The sequence below is a fragment of the Felis catus genome, chromosome A3 (genome assembly GCF_018350175.1).
Source record: "Felis catus isolate Fca126 chromosome A3, F.catus_Fca126_mat1.0, whole genome shotgun sequence".
NCBI lineage: Eukaryota > Metazoa > Chordata > Mammalia > Carnivora > Felidae > Felis > Felis catus.
Window position 1 is genome coordinate 36,217,273 of NC_058370.1, and position 23,908 is coordinate 36,241,180.

General features: G+C 37.6%; 1 protein-coding gene and 1 long non-coding RNA gene across 6 annotated transcripts in view; one reads left to right on the forward strand and one right to left on the reverse strand.

The window, feature by feature from the left end:
* Nucleotides 1–23,908, forward strand: part of LOC109498082 — a 95,449-nt gene that overhangs the window by 68,193 nt on the left and 3,348 nt on the right. The window contains exons 1-4 of one of the 5 annotated variants that reach the window (XR_006595375.1): nt 6,340–6,359; nt 7,315–7,445; nt 19,874–20,013; nt 22,169–22,437. This is a non-coding gene — a long non-coding RNA (uncharacterized LOC109498082). The other 4 variants (XR_002154665.3, XR_006595374.1, XR_002741049.2 and 1 more) reach the window with 4 other exon arrangements.
* MKKS (MKKS centrosomal shuttling protein) lies at nt 11,963–20,761 on the reverse strand. Its single transcript, XM_019826834.2, has 4 exons — nt 19,723–20,761; nt 17,495–17,670; nt 16,457–16,567; nt 11,963–14,613 (listed from the first exon to the last, which is right to left on the reverse strand). Exons 1-4 carry the CDS (start codon nt 20,705–20,707, stop codon nt 14,173–14,175), a joined length of 1,713 nt encoding a protein of 570 aa, XP_019682393.1. The 5' UTR covers nt 20,708–20,761; the 3' UTR covers nt 11,963–14,172.

The window sequence follows — 23,908 nt, forward strand, 5'->3', positions numbered from 1 at the left end:
ATGATTTAATTGAAATATCATCTGAAATTTTCAATCCTTTACATATGTTTAAAATGTATGAAGTGATATGGGATTGTGCAGTTTTGCATAGGACTTCTAAAATGTTTGGTGACAGGAGAGTATGTATAAATCAACAAAATGCGAGGAGCCTGGGTGGCTCTGTCAATTGAGTGTCCAACTCAGGGTCAGGTCACAATCTTGCAGTCCATGAGTTTGAGCCCCACATCGGGCTCTGTGCTGACAGCCTGGAGCCTCCTTCAGATTCTGTGTCTCCTTCTCTATCTGCCCCCACACCCCTACTCTCTGTCTGCTCTCTCTCTCTCTAAAAATAAATAAACATTAAAAAATTTTTTTTAAAAAGTCAACAAAATGCAGTCTGCTTGCTCTGTGGGTTAGCTGAGGTCAGAGAATAGTCTTAGTCATTTTGTAATTTGAAAGTGAATATACATTTTAACTGAAAATATTGGTAAGTGACCATTTGGTCTAAATGTTTTCCTCTTTACAAAGTATATTTTTCCAAAAGTAAATAATTTGTTCTTATCTATAGAGTGGCATGCCATTCATTTTGACCTTAAATGTCTATAAAAATTATGCAATTTGGCAGGCAGGTCTGACAGTCCTAGGTCAACCAAATGTTTTGCAGATTAATAATGATAGCTATGCTCTTCATTTATCAGCTTAGCTGGGAATATCCTGAGTTCAGAGTCGTACAGTGGTTGTTGGATGCACCTTTAGGCAAATTTATTTTTGTAGCAGTTGGCAATATAAAAAAAAAAAAAAAAGACAAAGGCAGTGGTTTCCACTTCACTGAAAATAAAAGCAATATTTATCTTAAGAGCAGTGCTCATTACACTTTACATTATTCTATTTAGATGACAAGCTATTATTAACAGGAAGCAAAATGCTATTCACAGTACATGTTACAGGATCATCATTAACTGTGCAAGACTAGTGTTTTTGTAGCCTTTCAGACATACGCTCCAATTTGGCTTGGTTATCCCTGCTGTTTTCTAAGCTTGCTTGATGTATTTTAAGGTGTAGATAGATCTCAAACAGGAAACAAAAAGATCTTTCTTGTTTGGAATTGCCAGGTCCTTGTTATAGCGGGAGTTTTTTGGAAAACCCATTTAAACAGTGAAACTTCATGTTTTGAGATTTTATAATAATGACAATAAAGCGTACACATTAAACTATTTCTTTTATTACCCGTTTTCAATTAATTCAATCATTTGGGACATTACTGTAGGGTATATATTCGTTGGTTTTATATCTCAAAAGATAAGTTTCTCATTGACTAGGGAAGGGTATAAACATGTAAAACCTGAAACATCACAAAAGAAACTAAAAGAAGTTGTAACAATCCTTCTTACTATTCAAATTGTACTGGCAGTCCTAGAATGCAGTGAGGTCAGAAAAGGAAACAAAAGGACAAAACTGTTATTATTTGCTGATAATACAACTGTTTAGCTCCAAAGGCCAAGAGATTCAATTGACTTGTTAGAGCTAGTAAGGCAATGTGGTGCCTGGGTGGCTCAGTTTGTCAAGTGTCCAACTGGCTCAGCTGGTTAAGTGTTCAACATGGCTCAGGTCATGATCTCATGGTTTGTGAGTTTGAACCCCACGCAGGGCTCTGTACTGACAGCTCAGAGCCTGGAGCCTGCCTTGGATTCTGTGTCTCCTTCTCTCGCTGCCTCTCTCTCTCTCTCTAAAACAAATAAACATTTAAAAAAATTTAAAAAGAACTAGTAAGGGAGTGTAGTAAAGCAATTGAATAAAAGTTCAATATGCAAAACCTTTTCTATAGGTCAGTCAAAACCAATTGAGAAATGTGACATAAAGAGTCTGTTCACAGTAACAAGAAAACTTATAAAATGTCTAGGAATAAACTCAATGAAAGAAACATATAAGGCACATAATTAACCAAACTATAAAGTTATTAAAGAACTAAAGTTCTAAATAAGGAGATATATGTACACCAGTTTTCAGGTTGAGCTGCCTGCATATTACATGGGGTCAGTTATGTACAAATAATGAAATTCCAATTAAAATCCCAAAGGATCTTCATGGAAATTGTCAGGCTGATTTTAAAGTTCATTCATCGGAATACCCAGAACCTAGAACAGCACCTGGCAAATAAAAGGAGTGTACCAAATGTGTGGTGCTTGAATAATCAATGAATGAACAGCTTCAATAACTACCTATATGCAAATGACTCCCATATTCCTATTTGTACCCTGAAGTCATCCTCTGAGCTCCAGACCTGTATATTGAATTGCCTGCTTAACCTCTTCACTTGATTAGCAAGAAACCAATTTAGACTCATTATCCCCCTTGCAAATCCTGTCCTCTACTAGTCATCAAGATGAGTAAACTCAAAGCTGGGAGTTATCTGTAACTATTCAACTGTCCATTTACGATGGACATCCAAATCATCACAAATCCTGTTGAGTTTATCTGCTGAAATTTTCCTGAGTCCCTCTGTGTCTCTCATCTATATTGCCACCACGGTCTGTCATAATTTCTCCCCCATTCTAGTGAATAACTTCCTAACTAGTTTCTTCTCCTCAAACTCAGTACTTTTCCTTCTGCTGCCCTCCTACCTCAAAACAAGGTCAGGATTTTCATTGCTTTTAGGATTAATTCCAAGTTCTTCACCGTGGCTTACAAAGTTTGGCCTGGCCTGGCCCCCACCTATGTCTTCAGAGTCATCTTCCATGACATTTGCCCTCACTTCTAAGCTTTGGCCACAATGACTTTTCAATTTTTGAAATATGTTATGTTCCCTCCTGCCACAGGGCCTTTGCATATGCTATTCCTTCTGCCTGGAATCATCTCATTTCTTCCTTATCCTAATTAACTCTACTTCTCCATAAGATCTCATCTCAATCATCTTAGGTACGATCCTCCTGATTCCCATCATACTCATATCACTCTGCTTCATAGCTCAAATTAAATTTACTTTACGTGGATGATTTTCAGACTTCAAGCTTAATCAGAACAGCTTAAACATGTCTTTTTGTATTTACTATGGTTTCCCTAGCCATGATGCTAGGGAGAATAAATAAATGGAAGAATGAAGGTATCTAGGTAAATATATGCACAATGACTTGAAATGGCCAGCAATCAATAACTCTTCATTCAGTGAGTGAGGAGAAACTTAATCTGGTTCTAAGTAAGAAAGGATCATGGGCGAGAAAACCAACTGCAAGTGCTTTATGTTTAATTTCACATTTTGAAATTGTTTCCACAGGAAAGTCCCAATATTGACATCAGTGCATTACAATGAAAACCAGAAAGGATTCAAATATGAGGAGAGATTCATCCATGCAGATAATCAGGATTTGATTTATAATAAAAAATGATGAAGTAGATATTTCTTACAATGCTCAGTTAAAAGCAAAAAAGAATATTTAAACAAGAACTTGAAATCATCTGTGTTTTAAAGATCTTGGTTTCACGTACCATAAATATAAAGATAAAATTTTCCATTATACTTCATCATTATGTAAGACTAGCTTAATTGAATAAGATGTTCATGCATAGTAAATTCATAAGTAAAATAAATAAGAATGGCTGACAGTTTATCTTGAGGAATTGATAGAAATTTTTGTTTTAGTTTTTAGAAGTTCTTTAGTTTTGATGAGTAACCTAAGATTTTTCAAGTTGCCTATATAATCATAACATAGATTCAAACTTACTTCACATATATTTATTCATTTCTTACAGCCCCCCCAAATTTTTTTTAAATTTTTTTTCAATGTTTTTTATTTATTTTTGGGACAGAGAGAGACAGAGCATGAACGGGGGAGGAGCAGAGAGAGAGGGAGACACAGAATCGGAAACAGGCTCCAGGTTCCAGGCTCCTAGCCATCAGCCCAGAGCCTGACGCGGGGCTCGAACTCCCGGACCGCGAGATTGTGACCTGGTTGAAGTCGGACGCTTAACCGACTGCACCACCCAGGCGCCCCCAGCCCCCCAAAATTTTTAATAAGGGTAAAGAGATGCAACATAGTAGTTTTGATAATACTTTAAGCAGCATTTATAACAAATGTTAGTTATTTGTTGACACAGATTAAATGCATTTTTCCTAATTTCTTTTTTTAAATAATTTTTTAAATGTTTATTTTTGAGAGAGAGAGAGAAAGAGAGAGAGAGAGAGAACAAGCAAGGGAGAGTCAGAGGGAGAGGGAGACACAGAATCAGAAGTGGGCTCCAGGCTCCAACCTGTCAGCGCAGAGCCAGATGCGGGGCTCGAACCCAGGAACTGTAAGATCATGACCTGAGCCGAAGTCCGACGCTTAACCGATTGAGCCACCCAGGTGCCCCATTTTTCCTAATTTCAGGGATTATTTAATTCCTTTGCAATGAAATCACCTATTCCATACCCATAAATATATCTGATACACTGATAAAAAGTTAAATGTAACACATTTCTCTATGTTTCTAGTTAACCAAAACTGTCGGGGAGATTTAATAAATATGCACATTGTGTAGTCCCTGACATAACCCAAGAGAATTATAAGATTATACTGTTAAATTACTAAGCCTACATGAAGATTTCAAAATTAAGCAAATGATTGAATATCCTTGTAACCACTCCACCTAACTTTATAAATTTATAATTTAGCCTTATCTCAATTAAAATTTTAGAACATTTGTTTTTTTAAACAGGTTTTGATAAATGTATGACATGTATACACCAGTGCAGTATCCTAAAAAGAAGTTTCACTGCTTTAAAATCCGCTGTGCTTTGTCTATGAAAGGGCGGGCCTACACCAGCCGACTCCATCTTGTTCTGTGTTCTCCACCTTGAGTGACTATGTCCCCCACATGACCCCTTTTCCCGGAAAATCGCAGAAACCTCAGACCGCTCCTCCTCCCCTAACCTCCCGCTCACCCCGTTCAAACTTCCTGATCAAAACACACCCAGCGACCTGCCTAACAGGACTCCTACCCTTCCCCAGCCAATCGGCCGAGGCCACGACCCTTCCCCAGCCAATCGGCTGAGGCCACAGCCATTACCTCACCAACTGCCCCTAGACCCCTATAAAACCTTTGTGCTTTTGAAACTCACTCTCTCTCCCTGGTATCTCACCGCTGCCTCGGTGCAGGTAGGGGATTAAGCTCGATCTAGCTCCAATAAAGGCTCTTTTGCTTTTGCATCGGACTCGGCTCCCTAGTGGTCTTTGGGGATCACGAACTCTGGGCATAACATCTATGTATTCCTCCCCATAATCTCTAGCAACCACTAATCTCATGTCGCCATAGGTTTGCCTTTTCAACAATGTCATACAATTGGAATCATATAGTATACAGCCTTTACAGATTGGCTTTTTTCACTTAGTCGTGTTCATTTAAGTTTCTTCCGTGTCTTTTCATGGTTTGAAAGCTCATTTCTTTTTACCACTGAACAATATTCCATTGTCTGGATATACTACAGTTTATTTATCACCTCTTCTACTGAAGGATATCTTGGATGCCTCCAAGTTTTTTTTTACCGCTTAGGTGAGACACCACTGCTGGAGGGGGCTGGAGGTGTGTATTTACCTTCCTCCACTTGGAAAGGTAGAGGGCGCTAGAGTTGGTATTCCCTTCCCTCAGGTAGGTTTGGCTCTCATAAAATCCTAGCAGGTTGATAAAATAGACTGAAAATTAATAAAAGGAAACCTTGTTTAGAATGGAGTCAGACGGCCAGCAGGGGGAGCTTTCGCATCCTGCCACAATTTGTCAATTGCAGATCCAACAGGAAGAGATGTACCTTTCAATTCAATACTATTTTAGCGGGGGAAAAAAAGGTTCTTCTTCTGCCCTGGCAACAGCCCAGCCAATGACGAACGGTCACAACCCAGCCAATGAAAAGCCACTATACTTTGAACTCCCAGTTTACTCCAATGGACTTTTTGTTTATAACAGCCTTGTAACTCCCCACCTCCCCTTAATTTATAAAAGACCATTCCTCTCCTTTTTTCTACAGAGTTGCCTGTAGTTTTGCCTTGTTTTGTACTGTAGCTTCTGTGTCCCAGAATGCAATTCTCCACGACTCCCAACTAAACTTATTTGCTGGTAAAATAACTGGCAGGCTTTTTTTTTTAATTTTTATTTTTTTAAGTTTTATTTATTTAAGTAATCTTTATAGCCAACATGGAGCTTGAACTCTTGACCCTGAGATGAAGAGTCTCATGGTCTACCGACTGAGCCAGCCAGGTGCCCCTAGGAGTTTTATCTTTAAGGTTAGTTAGCAAGGTGTTGGTAAAATAATTTCTCCTGAGGGGGAAAAAAATTCTCTAGTGTATTTCCACATGGTTCCTTTTCGTCTACCCTTATTGGAAACACAAGGGGATTTTTCTTCAGTATTCAATGTAAGTACCTATTAGAGCTCTGGAATGGGGTGGGGCTTAAAACTCACAAAAGTATGAGGACTCTCCTATGACTTGGTCCCCCTGGAGGTCTTACTTTTTGACATGTGCGTAAGGAGCTGACATCAATTCGTTAATTACAGTTTCAGTTCTCCCACGCTGGTAGTTGTTTCCACAATGGTTACTGATTGTGAGTTTCTGCTTTGCTAAATTGTGATTCTCTGTATCTGTTTGTCTCCACTTTTGGGAATAGTTGTTTGCCCTGTGCCCTCACTTTTCTAATGGAATGTGATAGTGGTGATTTATAACAAATATATTTGGTCTTTGTCCCAGGTCTGGCACAGAGCTCCTAAAACCCTTGGAATTTTCTAAGTGGTGAGAGCTAAGGTGTCTTTTGTTATGTTAATGACATTCTTAGACTGAACCTAAGAATGGGAGCTGGTTGCCAAGGAACCAACCAAGAATATAGGAGTGGAACTTTCAGTACCACCCTCTGACATCCAGACTGCACAAAGGAGCTGGAGGTTGAATCATTCACTTCTAGTGAATGACTTAATCAATCATGCCTCCGTAAGTAAGCCTCCATAGGATGGCGTTTAGAGAACTTCTGGGTTAGTGAGCACAGGGCTTTGGGGATAGTGGTACAGTCAGAGAGGGCATGGAAACTCTGTGCTCTTTCCCTATACCTTGCCCTATGCATCTCCTTCATCTAGCTGTTCTTGAGTTCTATACTTTTATAATAAGCTCGTGACCTAGTAAGTTCTTTGAGTTCGGAGATCCCCTGTAGCAAATTAAGAACCCAAGAAGGGATCATTGGAATCGCTGATCTGTAGCTGGTAGGTTGAAGCACAGGTAAATATCCTGGTTTTGCAAATGGCATCTGAAGTGGAGTGGGTGGGGGGGGAGGGGCAGTAATGTAGAACTGAACCCTTCTCCTTTGGAATCTGACCCTATCCAGGTAGATCGTGTCAGGATTGAGTTGAATTGTAGGACATGCAGCTGGTGTCTGGAGAATTGCCTGTTGGTGTGGGAACCTCCCCACAGCTAGACACACAATTGGGATTTGGTGATCAGGATTACCTTTTACAGGTACAGTTTTACAGATTTACACCAAAAATGGTTGTTGATTTTGCAGTTCAGCTTTCTACTCGTTAATTAGGATGTAGTGGTGACTTTGAAGCTCTTCACATGTAGGATGAGAAACAGAAGTTGTAATGTATTTTTAAAATGCTCAAATTCACTCATAATCAGGAACTTTAAAATTGAGAAAAACAGTAAACATGTTATAGACAGAGACACTAAGCGGGAGAAGAGGTTACGGGACATCATACTCTCCTGCATTGATGGTGGAAATGTGAGTTGTTATAGTTTTCTGGAAAACAATTAGGCAGTATTTATTAAATGGTACATTTTTTTGTGACCTAACTCCTTACTCATTAGAATCACTTGAGGACCTCACTCTTATAAAGGAAAACATAATTAGGTAAGAATATGTGTACAAAGTTGTTGGCTGAGTGTCCCCCCCCCCTCCACACACACACACACACACACACACACACACACACACACACACACACACACACAGGACAGGGTCAGATAGTGATCTCTCAGGCATAATCTCCCTGGGAAGGCTTGTTTGGGTTTAGAGAAGTTCCCTGGAGAAGGGGTTAGATGTAAGCCATCAGCGGCCAGGATACTCACAGCATTTAGGGATGGGTGCACCAGGCTAGCAAAGGGGACAGCAACATCACAACTTGTAAAGGCATATTATGTGACCGTGAAAATAATGAATGAGATCAGTTTCAGTTGACTTGGAGACATTTCTGAAAAAAGCAAAGTTATATACAACGATCTCTCTTAGTAATGTAAACATTTTTTGTCTATGTGTTTGTATGTAAATTACATGAGCATAGACAAAGTATAGAACAGTATCCAATGAGTAGTTTATATGTGATACCTGGGGAAGGAGAGTAAGTGTGAAGGTGATGCAGATAGAGATGCCAAGTAGAAGACAATGTCAGGCGTAGGGCAATTTAAGGCAAAAAGGGGGCAAAAGAGATTGCACTTTGATTATAATTAAAAAACAATAAATGGAGAAATGACTTGAAATGTTTGGTGGTAAAACCTGGCATTGGTACTTCTGTCCAAGTTGGGCATACTTTACTCCCTGCACAACTGTAACCTGGGGAAGGAAGATTTACATCTTGGGCATTTTTTACCGTCTGTAGTGAGTTGAATGGTGTTGCCCCCTAGGCCCCACACCTGCGAATGTGGTGTTATTTGAAAATAGGGTCTTTGCAGATGTAATTAGGGATCTTAGGATGCCATCGTTCTGGATTTCGGGTGGGCCTAAAAATTTTTTTTTAATGTTTGTTTATTTTTGACAGAGAAAGTTTATTTTTGAGAGTGCAAGCAGGGAAGGGGTAGAGGGAGTCACAGAATCCGAAGCACGCTCCGGGTTCTGAGCTCAGCACAGAGCCCCAAGCGGGGCTTGAACCCACGAACTGTGAGATCATGACCTGAGCTGAAGTCGGACGCTTAATCGACTAAGCCACCAGGTGCCCCTGCAATAACTAGTTTCTTAAGAGAAAGGAAAAGGAGATTTGTGACCCTGAGAGAAGAGAAGGCCTGTGAAGATGGAGGCAGAGATTGCCGGGTTGGGTGTATAAACCAAGGAATGCCAAGGATTGCCAACAGCCGCCAGAAACTAGAAGAGGCAGGAATGATTGTCCCCTGGAGCCCCTGTAGGCAGTGTAGCCCTGACGACATCTTGATTTCAGACTTCTAGCCTCCAGAACAGTGAGAGAATAAATCTCTGTTGTTGTAAGCCCACCAAGTTTGTGGTAATTTGTTAATGGCAGCCCTACCCAAGTCCTACAGCATCCATGTCACAGATGCTTTATCACAGGGTTAGATGGTATTCACAGGCAGGGGCAATAGTTTGTCCACTATTTTATATTCTTCACGCTACATAGGTGTTTTGCTGCTGCTTGTGTGAGTTAGTACAAATCAATAGAAACTGTGCCACATTTACTTGGGCATGTGCAGCTGGTTGGAAATTTGAGACCACGAAGAAAGGTTATGCATTTGCTTTAAAAACTTACCTCTCTGATATGTACATATCTTTAATAATGTGCAGAAGATAAATATAAATATAGATGAGGAAAATTAACTTACTGATAGGAAACATGGAAGGGCTATTAAGAAAAGATTTACTAAAGAAGGACAACATTGGCCAACAATGTATAAAAAATGTCTATGCCGTTAATAATTTTAAAAATGCAAATTATTAAAAGGAGTCCATTTTCAGCTATTAAGTTGGCAAAAAACTAGTGCTGGCCAAAGTTCAGGAAAACGAGTACTTGTACACACTATGGTCAGAGTATTTTGATGCAACATTTCTGGAAGACTTAATTAAGACAATGTACATTAATATAGTCTTTCCATTTCATATAAATACTTAGGCCCAGAAATCATAATTCTATTTACTTATCCTGAGGAAGTAATCTGGATATGAGAAAAGGATATATACAAGATGTTCACTGAGTTTTTGCTTATACTGGTACAAAAATTAAAACCAGCTAAAAGTATACTAATAAAAGCTCATTGGCTAAATTATGGTAGAATCTCTACAACTGAAATTTCTTTAGGAATTAAAAATGATGTAGTAGTAGAATATGTAGTGATTGTACATGTTTATGACGTGCATCTTAGGTAAAAGGAACAGATTCTAAAGCAACATCCTATGTTAATACATTTTGGCAAAGCATATACAGAAAACAAACTGAAAAGATGCATATAAAATGTTAACAGTGGTTATTTCTGGGTAATGGGACTACATTTGACTTTATTTTCCTTGTTTGTGTGTGATTCACATTTTAAAAATTTTCTATTACCACATAATGTTTATGAATGATTTGAATAATTATGTAATAATTTTATACAATTGCTTTTTAAGAAATAAAAATAATATTAAAAAAAAGTGTCACTGGCTAGGTGATCAGCTCCTTGAGGTCAGGGACCGTGAATAAATCTTTTTTTTTTTTTTTAATACTTCTAATACCATTGACTGTTGTGTCTGGCAAACAAAAAGAAGTCACTTAACACTTGTCAAAATGAAATTTTAATACTTCAAGCAAAAGCTACAGGGCTAAACTAGGATTTTTGTTATAAATATTTTCTCAGTGTGATTTCTTAATAGGAAATTATCAAGTTGATTGATTTCCCTCTAAAGTCACAATTTATTACAGGTAATGGTATGGCACTGCTTTTAGTGCTTTTCTTACTAATTATCTCTCCAATAAAAGGCTTGATCTATATGTAGGAGTAGTTTTCAGGGACTGCATTTGCTTTTATGAGTATTACTGTATATTTAATAAGTATATAAATTTACTTGTAATCTAAAGACACAAGCTGACATTGGGTCTAGATACATTTAAAATCAAATTTTGTAAGTGGCAAAAATTTCCAAGGATTATGGGATACCATAGTTATTAAGCGGAAACACTTAACTACATGATAAAAAAAATTATAAAGATATCACATGTTTAAGCTTGCCTTTTCCTTCAGATCAAGAGATAGGTTTATTTAGACAGCTGAAACAGAGCCCTATAAGAAGTGTTTAGTCTCCTTGACTATTCCCCCAAGATTATCAGGAAGGAATGAATAACTGATTGGATGTTTGACAGGGCCTGTGTTAATTATGCAAGTGATTTTTGTACATGATTCTCTTAATAACCTGTATAGTTTATGTAACTGTAAACAATATTTTATTTTATTTTTTGGAGGTATTTTTTTTAAGTTTATTTTTATTAGAGAACAAGCAGGGGAGAGGCAGAGAGGGAGAGACAGAATCCCAAGCAAGCTCTGCACTGTCAGCATGGAACTTGATTTGGGGCTTAAACCATGAGATAATGACCTGAGCCAAAGTCCAGAGTCAGAAGCTTAACTGACCGAGGCACCCAGGTGCCCCCATATTGTTTTATTTTAAAGTTATCCAAAGAATTATTCACAGTGTAAGAATATAGGATATGATGGATCTTACAAAGGTACTTAAATTTTTTCTACTATCAGGTGAAATGCCTAACTAGCTTTGATTATACAAACTAAATGAGCTCAAGGATACTATGATAATAAAAGATTTATATGCAACTAAAAGACAATATACAATTTAAACATTCTGGGGAAAACACTTCACTCTAATGATTTAAAATACCTTTATGTTTTAGTAGAGATTATTTAATATAGTACAAATGGAAGAATTAAGGACTGGGGTATTTATAAAATCAAACAAGTATTTTGACTTAGAAGATTCCTTTAATTTGCTTTCATTTTCCAATATTTTCCTTGCAGCCAAAATCCTAACCTCTTTTGATAAATAGGATGCTAATCCTGTTGGACACCTACGGCTTAGTAAACCTGAATGCTACACGTCCTGTAAGTCCCACAGAAGTCGTGAGCAGCCGTCCCTGACTTCATTCTCTTGAGCATTATTCTCCCTTTCCTTTTTTTGTAGTGGTCAGGGTTTCCGGTTGTCTTCGAGGAACCTTGTAATGAGATATTCAGACCTCAGTCTTACAGTCACAAAACATGGTCTGAGGCTTAACTTAGTTGCTGTTTCTGTCATTTATTTCTGTCAAAATGAGCTCCTCTGCAACTATTTGCATCATGAATTTTCATCTCATATTTTACCATCTGAGTTTGATGATTTCCTTCATCTGTTAAGGAATTGCTTTTTAAAAAAAATTATTTACAGTATTTTCTAGTAAGGCTTGTACACAACTTCAGGAAACATGACTTCATGAGACTATTTAAACAAATTTATGACATATTCAAAATGAGAGCATGGATGTTTCACCAAGGTATGTAACTGAATTTTATGGCAAAGCTAAATAAAAATGGCAGAGTTAATGGCTATCATGGGAAGTGGAGGCTCTTAACCTCTAAGATCAACTGGAGAGATTCAGCGTGGCATCCCTTTTTTGAGTAACTTGGAAATGCAGTAGAAGGCCAGGGAGACCCAGGGCAATTCTCCTATTCCCACGTGACACACTTTCTTAAGTGAATGTAAAACCCCATTGTAAGCATGTATGATAAAGAACAGTGCCTTTATGTTTGTAGTGATGGTGAAAACGCAGAGGCATGGCATCAAGAAAGCTTTTTGCCATTGTGTGACCAAGTTTTCAGTATGTAATTATAAATAAGCCTTTGCTCCTGCCTTTATTAGATGTCTATTGCTGCATAACAAATTATACCCAAGACTTAAGATTTATTATCTCACAGATTTTGTGGGTCAGGAATCAATCTGGGAGTAATTTAGCTAGGTTCTCTGCTTTAGGGTCTTTCTAGTAGTTGCAGTGGCAGGGGTTACTGCTTAGGCTCCACTAGGGGGGATATGCTTCTAAAAGAATTCTTGTGGTTGTTGGTAGGATTCAGTTCCTTATGTGCTGTTGGCTCGAAGGCCCTGTTTCTTGCTATGTGGGTCTCTCTATAGGCATTCCCAACCCGGCAGGTAGCCTCTAATCAGGGTGAGAGTGAGAGATCAAGAGAGAAGCCCATCTTTCTACAACGTGACATCCCATCACTTCTGCTGTATACTCATTAAAAACTAGTTTTTAGGTCCCATGCACACCCAAAGGGTGGACTACCAGGAAGTGACATCACTGAAGCCATCTTAGAGGTTGCCTCTAATGTATCAAATGCAAAATACATTCACACACTCCCCAGATTGCCAAAAGTCTCATCGTATTACACCATCAGCTTGAAGTCCAGAATCTTATCACTGAAATCAGGTCAGGTTGGGTGAAGCTCCTCAGGTGTAATTTGTTAAGTCCAGATTCTGCAACACAGCTCCTCTCAATCTGTAGACTCATGAAGCTAATGGGACAAGTCATCTGCCCTCCACTCCCAACATACAATGATGGATTGAGCATGGGAGAACTCCAATAAGACATTCCTGTTCACAAGGGGGAGAAACTCAGAGGAGTCCCTACATCCACCCCACACTCAAGGGCAGGGGACTGTTCAAGGTCCTGAAACCCAGGGTTGGGAGAGGTCACTAGGACCGTCTTAGAGGCTGCCTACCACACTGTCCTTCCATTTGACTCTAATAATAAAAAGTAAAATTTAAGAGACTGTTTTATGAAGCATAAGGTACACTCAAGTTTTCATAGTTTTATGTTGCATTACTGTGTACTACAATTTTTTCTTTGGCTCAGGGTAAAAATTATTTTGCATTGCAAGAATATAGGAGGAAATTGCTTAAAAACTCTTTTTCCTTCTAACATGGCTACAAATCTGACTCTTACATTGTTTAATTTTCCAAAAATTTTCAAAATGTTTAAGGTTTAATATAACATCTGTTACAGCTCCATACTTACTCCTCAAGCTGCATTCTGTATTTCATCTTCAATTTATCAATACATTGATTGCATTTGCATAAAATTCAAATTATATTCCTTGGTGAAACATCAGTTTAGTATAACCAAACTAGAGCATAGATTAGGAAGTTTTTTTAATTTCTGTATATTCTTAGAATGATGTCACAATAACAACACCAATTTAGAACATACAGTGGCATCTGTGGAATCCCTAAGATAACTATAATATCTTTAGTAATACTTCATGTTTTTAATGTTCTATGGTATTTCCATTTAAGAATCATATATTTTCCTTATGTATCTATAACTTTATGAATAACCTATCCAAATATGCAGAAGAGGGCTTTGGGAGAGAAAAAATATGCACATTATTTTTCTTAACTGACTACCTGACTAGGTTTTTTTGTTTGTTTTTGTAATATAAACATGCTGTTCTATCAGTTTTTATCTTCAATGATATATGAAAGATCCAAAATCAAGTTGGCTGTCTCCACAGCCACCTGCAGGCCACTAAGTTTAGCAGTAAAACAGTCCAAGGTCAGGTTGTTGGCTGAGCCCACAGCTTCATGTGGGAGGCAGGTTTGTGGTGCAAAGGGATGACGAGTACTCTTTAAAAAAGACCAGCGGAGTTCTTCCTGGCTAGTGTATAGTCCACAGCCACATCTTGAAAGCAAATCTGGCCAGTCAACAACAGAGGGAGACTCTGGCTGAGCAGACCAAAAGTGTCCATACTTCATGTCAGTAAGAATTTCACCTCCATCATGTTCTAGAGAGCCAGCAACAGATTCTAGTGCACTGCAGAATGCTTCAGTGAGGAGCTGAAGTTCTGTTTGAGTACACCCATCATCTTGGAGAATGCTTTCGGGCTCATTACAAATCTAAATAGTAATAAAACCATTGAAAACACAGAGCAATGTTATAAAAATTTTTCTGAAAGATAAAATACTTGAACAAACCTTTATCATAAAGTTACTACTTGTGTTCAATTTCCTTAGGAGTTTAGCACAATGCTAATGGGCAACTATGGGTCAGCTGTCCAGGCTATAATCCCTTAATCTGGTTGATTATAGTATAAATATATGCTAGTCATGTTATCAGAAAGAATGAATCAGAATAAACCCCATCATTGGCTTACTATGAATGACTGCTCGGTAGTGTCTCCTCAATACATGAAGGACATGGCATAATGCATATATTACAGGTTTTCATACACACAGGAGGAGGTTCCTTAAGGCTAATGTCCAAATGAAGTACTTATTTAGCCAACTGTTTGAGATTTGTTTAAAATGAGAACACACATGATTATTAAGACAAAAGCCATTTAGGGACATGTGCAATTTTCACATCAAGGTTTTAAAATAAATAATCTCTTTAATGAGAAGTAAATGTTTTTTGTTTGTTCCACCATTCTAAAAAAGTTTATCCTAGAGATTTAATGATAGAAAAAGTAATATATTAGCAAACTAATAATTGAATGATAGCTAAAAACCCATATTCAACCCACTTCAAAGCAGTGACCACTTTCTTTTTCGGCTCAGGATGTGTGAACCACATAAGATGGCCTCTACTGCATGTTCTTTCCCCAGATTTTCAGTACTGTATTGTTTCTTCAAAATTCTACTTAGAAAACCTTCCTCCTCCAAAAAACCTTTTCTAGTTTACTCAATCCCATTTGCAGACTATATTGCATCAATAGATGGGCACTGATTTTGTTTTTTGTGATGTATATTCTGATAACTTTTAGATTTTAAATCATTTTGGGAAGTAGGGTGGGGCACATGTGTAAAAAATGTGCACTGTCTCTCTAACCTAGTCAGCCACCAGAAGCTCTGCAGTCTCTTCATAACACTCCTGACCAATCAAAGAATCAACTGCAAATATGTGGGAAACATACCTTTTTGTATCTGTTTTCAAAAAGCCAGCATTTATGAAATAATCAGAACCATAATGGACTAAATTTAGGTATTATCAGGACATAGTTTCCTAAATGAATAAAAAATATTCCACTTGATAGAATTTATATTATAAACAGATACCAATTTAAAAATCATAATAGAATCTGGGATGTCTGGGTGGCTCAGTTGGTTAAGCTTCTGACTTTGGCTCAGGTCATGATCTTGTGGTTCATGGGTTTGAGCCCTGTGTCAGGTTCTGTGCTGACAGCTCAGAGTCTGGATCCTGCCTCGGATTCTGTGTCTCCCTCTCGCTCTGCCCCTCCAGTGCTTGTGCACCCTCTCTCTCTCTCTCTCAGAAATAATAAATGAATAAACTTTAAAAAAATATTTAAAAAATCATAATAGAATCTAATACTTGGAATGCTTTATTAAATGAAATTAAGTCTTCTTGACAGTCCGGTAGGTATGAAGTATTCTGTGGAATCTTAACACTTTCATTATGAATATCAATTATTATTGGACCACAGCAGTTGAAATGTCGAGTACAACTCCCATTTAACAGAACGCTCATTTCAACATGCAATATTTAGACAATACTCAAAGAATGTGATCATTTGGTAAAGGGCTGGATTAATAATAGTGTAATAAAGATATTACCTTATATTTGTAAATGTTATTTTCCTCATGTTTTCAAATACAATATTTGATTTGAACTACTGAGAAATTAAGCATTAAAAGCTCCAGGGTATTATGATTTGGTTTATTGTCTCATAAAAACAAATGTTGCTGGGAATTCAGATAATCTGAACAGGACTATCTAACCTACCTTGTGTCTGATATATGCTGCCAAATGAGTTTCAGTACAGCCACCTCCCAACAAAACACTTGGTTCCTTGATTGTTAACTGCAAAACATGCAGTGCTGTTTGACATGTGAGCTAAAAAAGAGATGAATCATCAGAATCAGACATCAACATGAGATACACAAAGAACTATAACCATTTTTCAAGGGAACTTAGTAGACTCAAAGAGCTGGATTTTAATTGCAAAAGAACAAAACTTGTGTTGCCAAGGTTGTAATGTGATGAATACAGTTTGAAACAATAAAGATTAGAGATTAAAGAAAAATACTTTAGCCAGATGTTTATTTCCATGGGCAGGATTAATATCATCTTTCATATGCACTTAGCTCCTCAAACTGAGATTGACAAATGGATGTCCTCAAAATAACTGGGTCAGTAAGGTTTGCTAGTATTTCTACCAAAAAGATTATTTCAGTCTAAATAAATGAGTTATATACATGCTATAGAATTTATTTCAGGCTGCTATGGAAATAATATAGCTACAACCCAGTAGTAGTAGTAGTAATAATAATAATAATAAAGAGAGCCCTTTCATATTTACCAAGGACATATCCTTGAGTATATATGAATCAAGTTTGTGACCAATACTCATAAAAGTTGCATGTGTTATTGCTGGTAGAAAACAAGAAACTCTTAAGAGGTGGATGGGTATGGCTGGGGAACTCATTTTCTAAGTGAATTGTTCATACACATTAGCATCAAGGTATACACAATTCAAGTTAATTACTAAGAAAAGTTCACATGTCAAGGACCTTTAGATTGCTTGTAAATACTAGAAATAATAACTGGTAGCACTTGCTAAGTCTACTGTAATATCACAGGCAATTAAATCAGCTTACTTGTGACTTTAATTCTCTCATTTTTGTTGTTGCTTCCTAAATCACCTAGGAAAGTTATGAAAAACAAAATGCATAGCTCAGCTATGTGAAGATAACTATTGTGTCTGACTATTTAATCCCTGTTTCAGCCCCTAGACAATGGAATTCAAAGTTTGTTACCTACCTTCAGCTCATCCCAGGCAGTGTCATTTCTGTTGCAGAGCAGCAAGCTGCAGATAGTTGCCTCATTAGGAATAAGATGAAGAAAATGTTTGAAGCCAAATTTTTCAGTGCACAAATCTTTTACACTTCCATAACTACTAGGAGAGATTGAGCCTAGGGAACCAATAGGCTGTGTTCCTATTTTTTAAAGTTTAGAAAACACAAAAGGTATGAGTAAAGATGGAACGTACAATCATGTACAATGGATTCCTAAAAGCCCCTAAGCATACACTTTGAAACATGAAATGTAGACTAAATAACAAGACGCATTTTCTAAAACCTACAAAATAGGTAGTAGTCTGCTTTTAAAATGATATACACTAAAGCAGAGGTTCTTTCACTTTACAGACTTCTTTGAACACCTGTTAGGAGCTATCTTGTACTCTAGAAAAGCACACAAAAATGTGCATCCATTTTCTGGGAGCTTAACAAATCTGCAAGAACCCAGAAAGTAATCCCTGAACAATTACACTTATTTGAATATTCTTTTCTTCTAAAGCCTCAAAGAATAAGGAATACTTGAGTAATCTAAAATTTAGGGATTACCAAAAAATGCCTATGAGATATGTATTTCACTTGGACACAACAAAGAATCTGAGAGGATCTGGCTCTACTGCTTATGTGCCACTGGACAGGAAGCAAGTCTCTGATGTCAGAGTCTCTGATGTCTGGGTGGGCCTCCCCATATGACAGTAAGATGGGAACAGTAATGCCTACTTCACAAAACAAATCAGATATTAAATGTTCTGTACTCCATGACAAGCTTCAAACACACCAATGGCCTATGCACAATAACCCCAGATCATCGATAAAGAGGAATTTTGTCTGAAGGGGGAGAAAGGAGGTAATAGGTAATGTTAACCTAGATACACTCAGGAAGGTGGAAAATATAGTTTACCTGAGCCATGGGCTTGGTATAGTTTTTCCCCTTTTTATCTCACAAGGTCTCTCTGCTCCCAAGATCCAGGACTAAAGCTCTGGCTATTAATACCATGTTCTAGTTATATGTGGGATAAATAAGAACTGTGGGCTGGTATAGAAACCCTGTGCCCACATACACTATTGTTTCTATATCAAAATGTTTCATATTTTAAAAACTGACTAAATAACCTGTAATACCCAATATTCACAGCTGGAAAAGTCATGAAAAATCAATAAATATTTAAAGCTATGGGTCTGACCCAGAACATCAGTGAGTTCCATAGAACTATTTCCATTATTTCTTCATAATTTCCACTTTGACAATCATGGGACAGCCTTATAGAGGTAGGGCAATAATCCAGAGATATTAGGTGTTCAATACTGGCATACACACTACTACATTTTGATGAGTTATAATAACACTAAATATAGTGAACTTTAACAATGGCTTAAAGTCTGATAAACGTTGCAATTGATCAAAATGATCAATTTTGGTATGTTGTCGATGCAATTAAAGGGATACTGAAAGTGGCTCAAATCACGAACTCTTCACGTTGTCATGTTTCTTTGGCTGTAATAAGTGAGTATCAATCTTATGTCTGATTTTAATTTACAAAATACAGTGAATTTCTTGCCTGTTACAATTCTGTATCTTACCAAATATATTAGTTAAAAACAAATGTCTTAGAACACCTACTGGGGACCAGGCCTGTTGTCAGTGCTAAAAATAAAAGACGATCCTGATTCTTAAGGAGCTCAGCTGGAAATATCAGATATTTAAAGCTAGTGCGTGTACATACCCACCCACCCACTCCTAATTAAGAACTATTTAGGCAGAAGTACAGTAGTTAAGAAAGGGGATCTTTTAGTTGCAAAACTACCTTCAGAATGTAATGTGATTTAAGAGGTTTGTAAAATTCAGTTTTGTGTTAAGTATGAAAGACCTAATGATTATGAGGTGGTTAAACTTCTCAATACTGTAAGATACCTGGGGGGGTTAATAGTTTTACGTCATAACAGATTCTGTTGTCCTTTGGGGGGCAGGAAAATACATAGAAATAGCCATAATCACTCAACTTTCAGTAAGTGAATGTTATAGGATATCTTTTATGAGAAACCTTTGCTGCCAGAAATGTTAACATATGCTATAAAGTTGGCGGCTTCTAAAATTTTTCAAGATGTTCACAGTGACACACACCAAGAATATCTCTGCTCAAAAAAAGTGTGATTTATTAAGTGTAAGAGGCAAAGGCTGAAGGTGCTTTTTACCTGTCACTTTACTCAGGGGTTCCATGAGAGCTGCTCCGACTCTGTCTATGGCAATCATGCGATGCATACTGAGAAACTGTTTCAAAGATGGGTGCACAACTTTTTGGCATATGACTAGATCTATGTGATCACTAACTAGCTGCCTTCCTAGGTTAAGCAACTGGTCCAGGACTGCATTTTCAAGAGAAACCCCAGAACTGACCACTACAGTTCCTTCTCCAGTGTCAGAGAGATCTCCAGATAAAGATGCACAGAAGAGTGCCACCTTGAAGGTGTCTGATTTTTTGATAGGTAAGATCTTCATCAATTGAACTTCTGATATTTCAAGAAGTATTCCAGGTAATACAGTAGAATCTGTAACTCTTTGACCTTTTAAAGGCACAATTATACTCTTTCCTAAAATGAGGCAGTCTTTGGTGTTTTCTGGAATTGTAAGCAAAAAGGCTCTCAGAATCAAAGCACTAATATGGTCTATTTCCTGTCTGGTGAGCATGCAGGCAGGTTTACTTGTTACTATACTGCGCACCAGGCAAAGGAGGGTCTGAGTACTACTGAAGTCGACTAGAATTCGACAAGCACAGAACTCAGACTGGAGGTAGCTGGTGCAGAGGCTCAAAAGATGCTTATTTAATTTGATAACAGTGGTGGGCATCAAGCCTATTCTCTGAACATTTTCAATCAGATTGCAGCAAAGAATGGCTGTGAATAAGCCACAGTCACTGAAGCACGACACATGATTCTGCATGGATGTTGTTAGGATCTTTAAGATGGGATGGGTGACGGAAAGGTTAGTGAGCAGGGCTGACGACTGTGAGGTTGTGCACACACAGCCCCCAAGGCCATTGTGCAGCTGCTTCAGCCTACCTGAAGGGCCATAGCTCGATGTTAGGATGCCTTTCAAGACACAAAGTGTGGCCCTGACTCTCTCACTTGTCAGTGGTTCACTTTTACAGAACGATGGCTTTTTAGCTTCTAAACGAGACATCTTACTTTGGGTGATAATTGGTGAGGATGGCTTTTATTTTGTCAACCATATTTTTCTGTTTATTGCATTGTCATGGGTTTTGACATTTAGAAAAAAAATTATTCTTCAAGGAATGAAAGTCTTGAATATGCAGCACTGTGGCTATAAAATTAGCTCCAGGTTTATGAAACTTATCAGCATGGAATGACTTAATGACATGGTAATAATTCCAGGTATTTATTTTTCCTTCATTCTTCAATACTCATTTTGTTTGCCTCTAGATTGAGATTTTACAGATTGTTTTGCAGCCCTCTGTATAAAGTATGTTCCAAGATGGACACCTATGAAAGACACCCCAGCTACAAGAAGCCAGTTCTTTCTAATCCAGCTGGTGTTTTTCATCTCTTCTTTCAATATGAAGCTCAGATTCAAAGATACTTCTTTCTATAAGAAATAAAAGTAAAACATTTTAGAGAAATAATTCCAAAATATTTAATAGAATGCAGTTTACTATTTTGACACTCTGCTCCCTCTTTAGAAAAAGGAATTATCAACTGGCACAAGCCTCCAGAAAATGAAAAATGTAAATCCACTTAGACTAAGCATTCACTCCTTTGTTCCTCAATGAATCCCTCCAAAAAAAAGTACTGATATTTGAATGATTTTGGAATGCAAAACAACATAATAGCTACAAAGCTTACAGTAGTTATTTGAGTATGACATGCTTCTAGAAAAGAAATGCTATATTATGAAACTCATTATAAAATTCTGAGTCTTAAAAAAAAAACCCAAATGTTTTTATTCTCTTACATCAAGATTTAATGTTATGTTTTTTCTATAACTCTGGAAACCTTTAGGTCTAAACATAGATACACTTACATCAAATCCTGCTTATAAATAATTATGAAATATGATAACTGTTAGGTCTCCCAAATGTAGACCCACTTTTTAATGTACAGTCTAGCTCTAGCTGTATAAATCTGCCCAGCACATTGTACCAAAGAATAAACCATGTTTTCAATGTTTGACTAAAGTCAGAGCTAGTTTTTTGTAGTTCATTCTCTCAATTAATGATTGTCAGTTTTGATGTCCTACCATAATCCTCTCCAAGACTTTGGTTAATGACAGTAAGTACAAAAATCAGGGAATATGCTGTTTGACAAAGAGAAAGACAGGATCTGATTTGCAATTTCTATCTCCAAGGGTCTGAATACCATAAAATATTATAACAAGTGTACTTGCACTTGTACTAGCTTCCTTAACAAGGTTGTAAATAAGTAGCGTGCCTTGCAGCATAAAATCCTGACACTTTAATAACATGTGAAAAAAATAAAAATTTCAGGTCATGGACCTTGTCTGTTGAGGTTTGGTGCTTTGAAGGTGAAAGTTCAGCCAATTATTATTTTCAGGAATATGCTAATTATGCCAATCACTTGGACAGTATTTAGCATAAATAAAACTAATTGGACTACCTCACTACAGGACTACCTGAAGCAGACGATGGCACAGTGTGCTATAGACTGAGAAGGTGGTGTGAAGATGTGCAAAGAAGAGGTGAAGAGGAGGAGGGGATATTATTCAGTGTTATTTCGGTTACCACTCCTCCCCATTTAAAGGACTGTAACCATGGCAACTGGGCCCAACTAAAGAGAAGGCAATGATGGCTAGTTTTCTCCCTGCAATAAACTACAGTGATCCTTTTTTACAAGACGAGGAAAAAAATCTTTCATCTTATGCCAAGAACAGCCAAGGTACTTAAATATTATTTCAATGGTTATTTTAGATTCAGCAAAATCTGTGACATACATTTAAACAAAACCTTAGTGAAGTGACTTCTATACATTATTTTATACTTTGTGACACATACACCAAAACACAAATCATAATAGAAAACTGTGATCGATAAAATGGTTTCTCCAGTTAAAAAAACATTTCAATACATAACAGTGACATGTAACATTTCAAAAGCAGAATGCCACATCAGCACCTCTAAGAGTCTTGCTTGGGTAGTGAGACCAGTAACCACATCTTTTGGCTAGTATCTCTATAAAATCTACAAAATCAAAGAAGAAATCATTGAAAGTATTGGTGACTCCCAAATCATTTTTAGGATGTCAAAACTTTCTGACTTGTGAGTCTAGATCCAGACAAAGCAAGGTACAACTGAAAGAAAAGAAATGAAATGGCTTATAGAATATGTGTGGAAATGTCAGTTTAGATCTATTAGAACTCTTTCTCCTGACACTATGACCCGTATTTCCAAAGGCTACCATCACATGAACAGCTCTGACTTCCTGGATGCATAGGCCTGCCAGATGGGCTTTTGCAGTTACAGATAATTTAATTAAAATAATAATAAAATTGGGGCACATGGGTGGCTCAATTGGTTGAGCATCTGACTTCAGCTTGTCATGATCTCACAGTTTGTGAGTTCGAGCCCTGTGTCGGGTTATGTGCTGGCAGCTCAGAGCCTGGAGCCTGCTTCTGATTCTGTGTCTCCCTCTCTGCCTCTCCCCTGCTCACACACACACTCTCTCTCAAGGATAAAAAAACATTAAAAAAAAATAATAAAACTTACATGACTGTATTCCAAATTTAGACATACACTATAAATTGTGATTTAAAGAGATATAAACAGGTAAAATTTTCTCCCATCAGGGTTCCTGGGAGAAATGACTGATTCTAGGTCTGAGGCAAAAAATATACAAGATGAACTGAGGATTTTTTTTTTTTTTTTTTTTTTTTTACCTAAGAGTAATCTACTTGGGTCATATTAAAGAACACAGGAGAGGGGCACCTGGGTGGCTCAGTCAGTTAAACATCCAACTTCGGCTCAGGTCATGATCTCACAGCTGCTGAGTTGGGAGTCCTGCATCAGGCTCTCCGCTGACAACTCAGAGCCTGGAGCCTGCTTCAGATTCTGTGACTCCCTCTCTCTCTGCCCCTCCTCTACCCATGCTAGCGCGCTCTCTCTCTCTCAAAAGTAAATAAACATTAAAAAAAAGGGGGGGGGGCGTGCCTGGGTGGCTCAGTCGGTTGAGCATCCAACTTCGGCTCAGGTCAGGATCTCGCAGTTTGTGAGTTCGAGCCCTGCGTCGGGCTCTGTGCTGACAGCTCAGAGCCTGGAGCCTGTTTCAGATTCTGTATCTCCCTCTCTCTGCCCCTTCCCTGCTCATGCTCTATCTCTCCCTGTCTCTCATAAATGAATAAATGTTAAAAAAT

What these genes read in the sequence shown, in the direction of transcription:
- MKKS (XM_019826834.2), bottom strand. Translation starts at nt 20,707, where the DNA reads ATGTCTCGTTTAGAAGCTAAAAAGCCATCGTTCTGTAAAAGTGAACCA. An exon ending in ACCCCTGAGTAAAGTGACAG is followed by an intron (nt 17,671 to 19,722) that starts GTAAAAAGCACC and finishes TTTAAAAAATAG; the next exon opens with GAACACAGCCTATTGGTTCC. An exon ending in CTGCCTGGGATGAGCTGAAG is followed by an intron (nt 16,568 to 17,494) that starts GTAGGTAACAAA and finishes TCTCTTTTTTAG; the next exon opens with CTCACATGTCAAACAGCACT.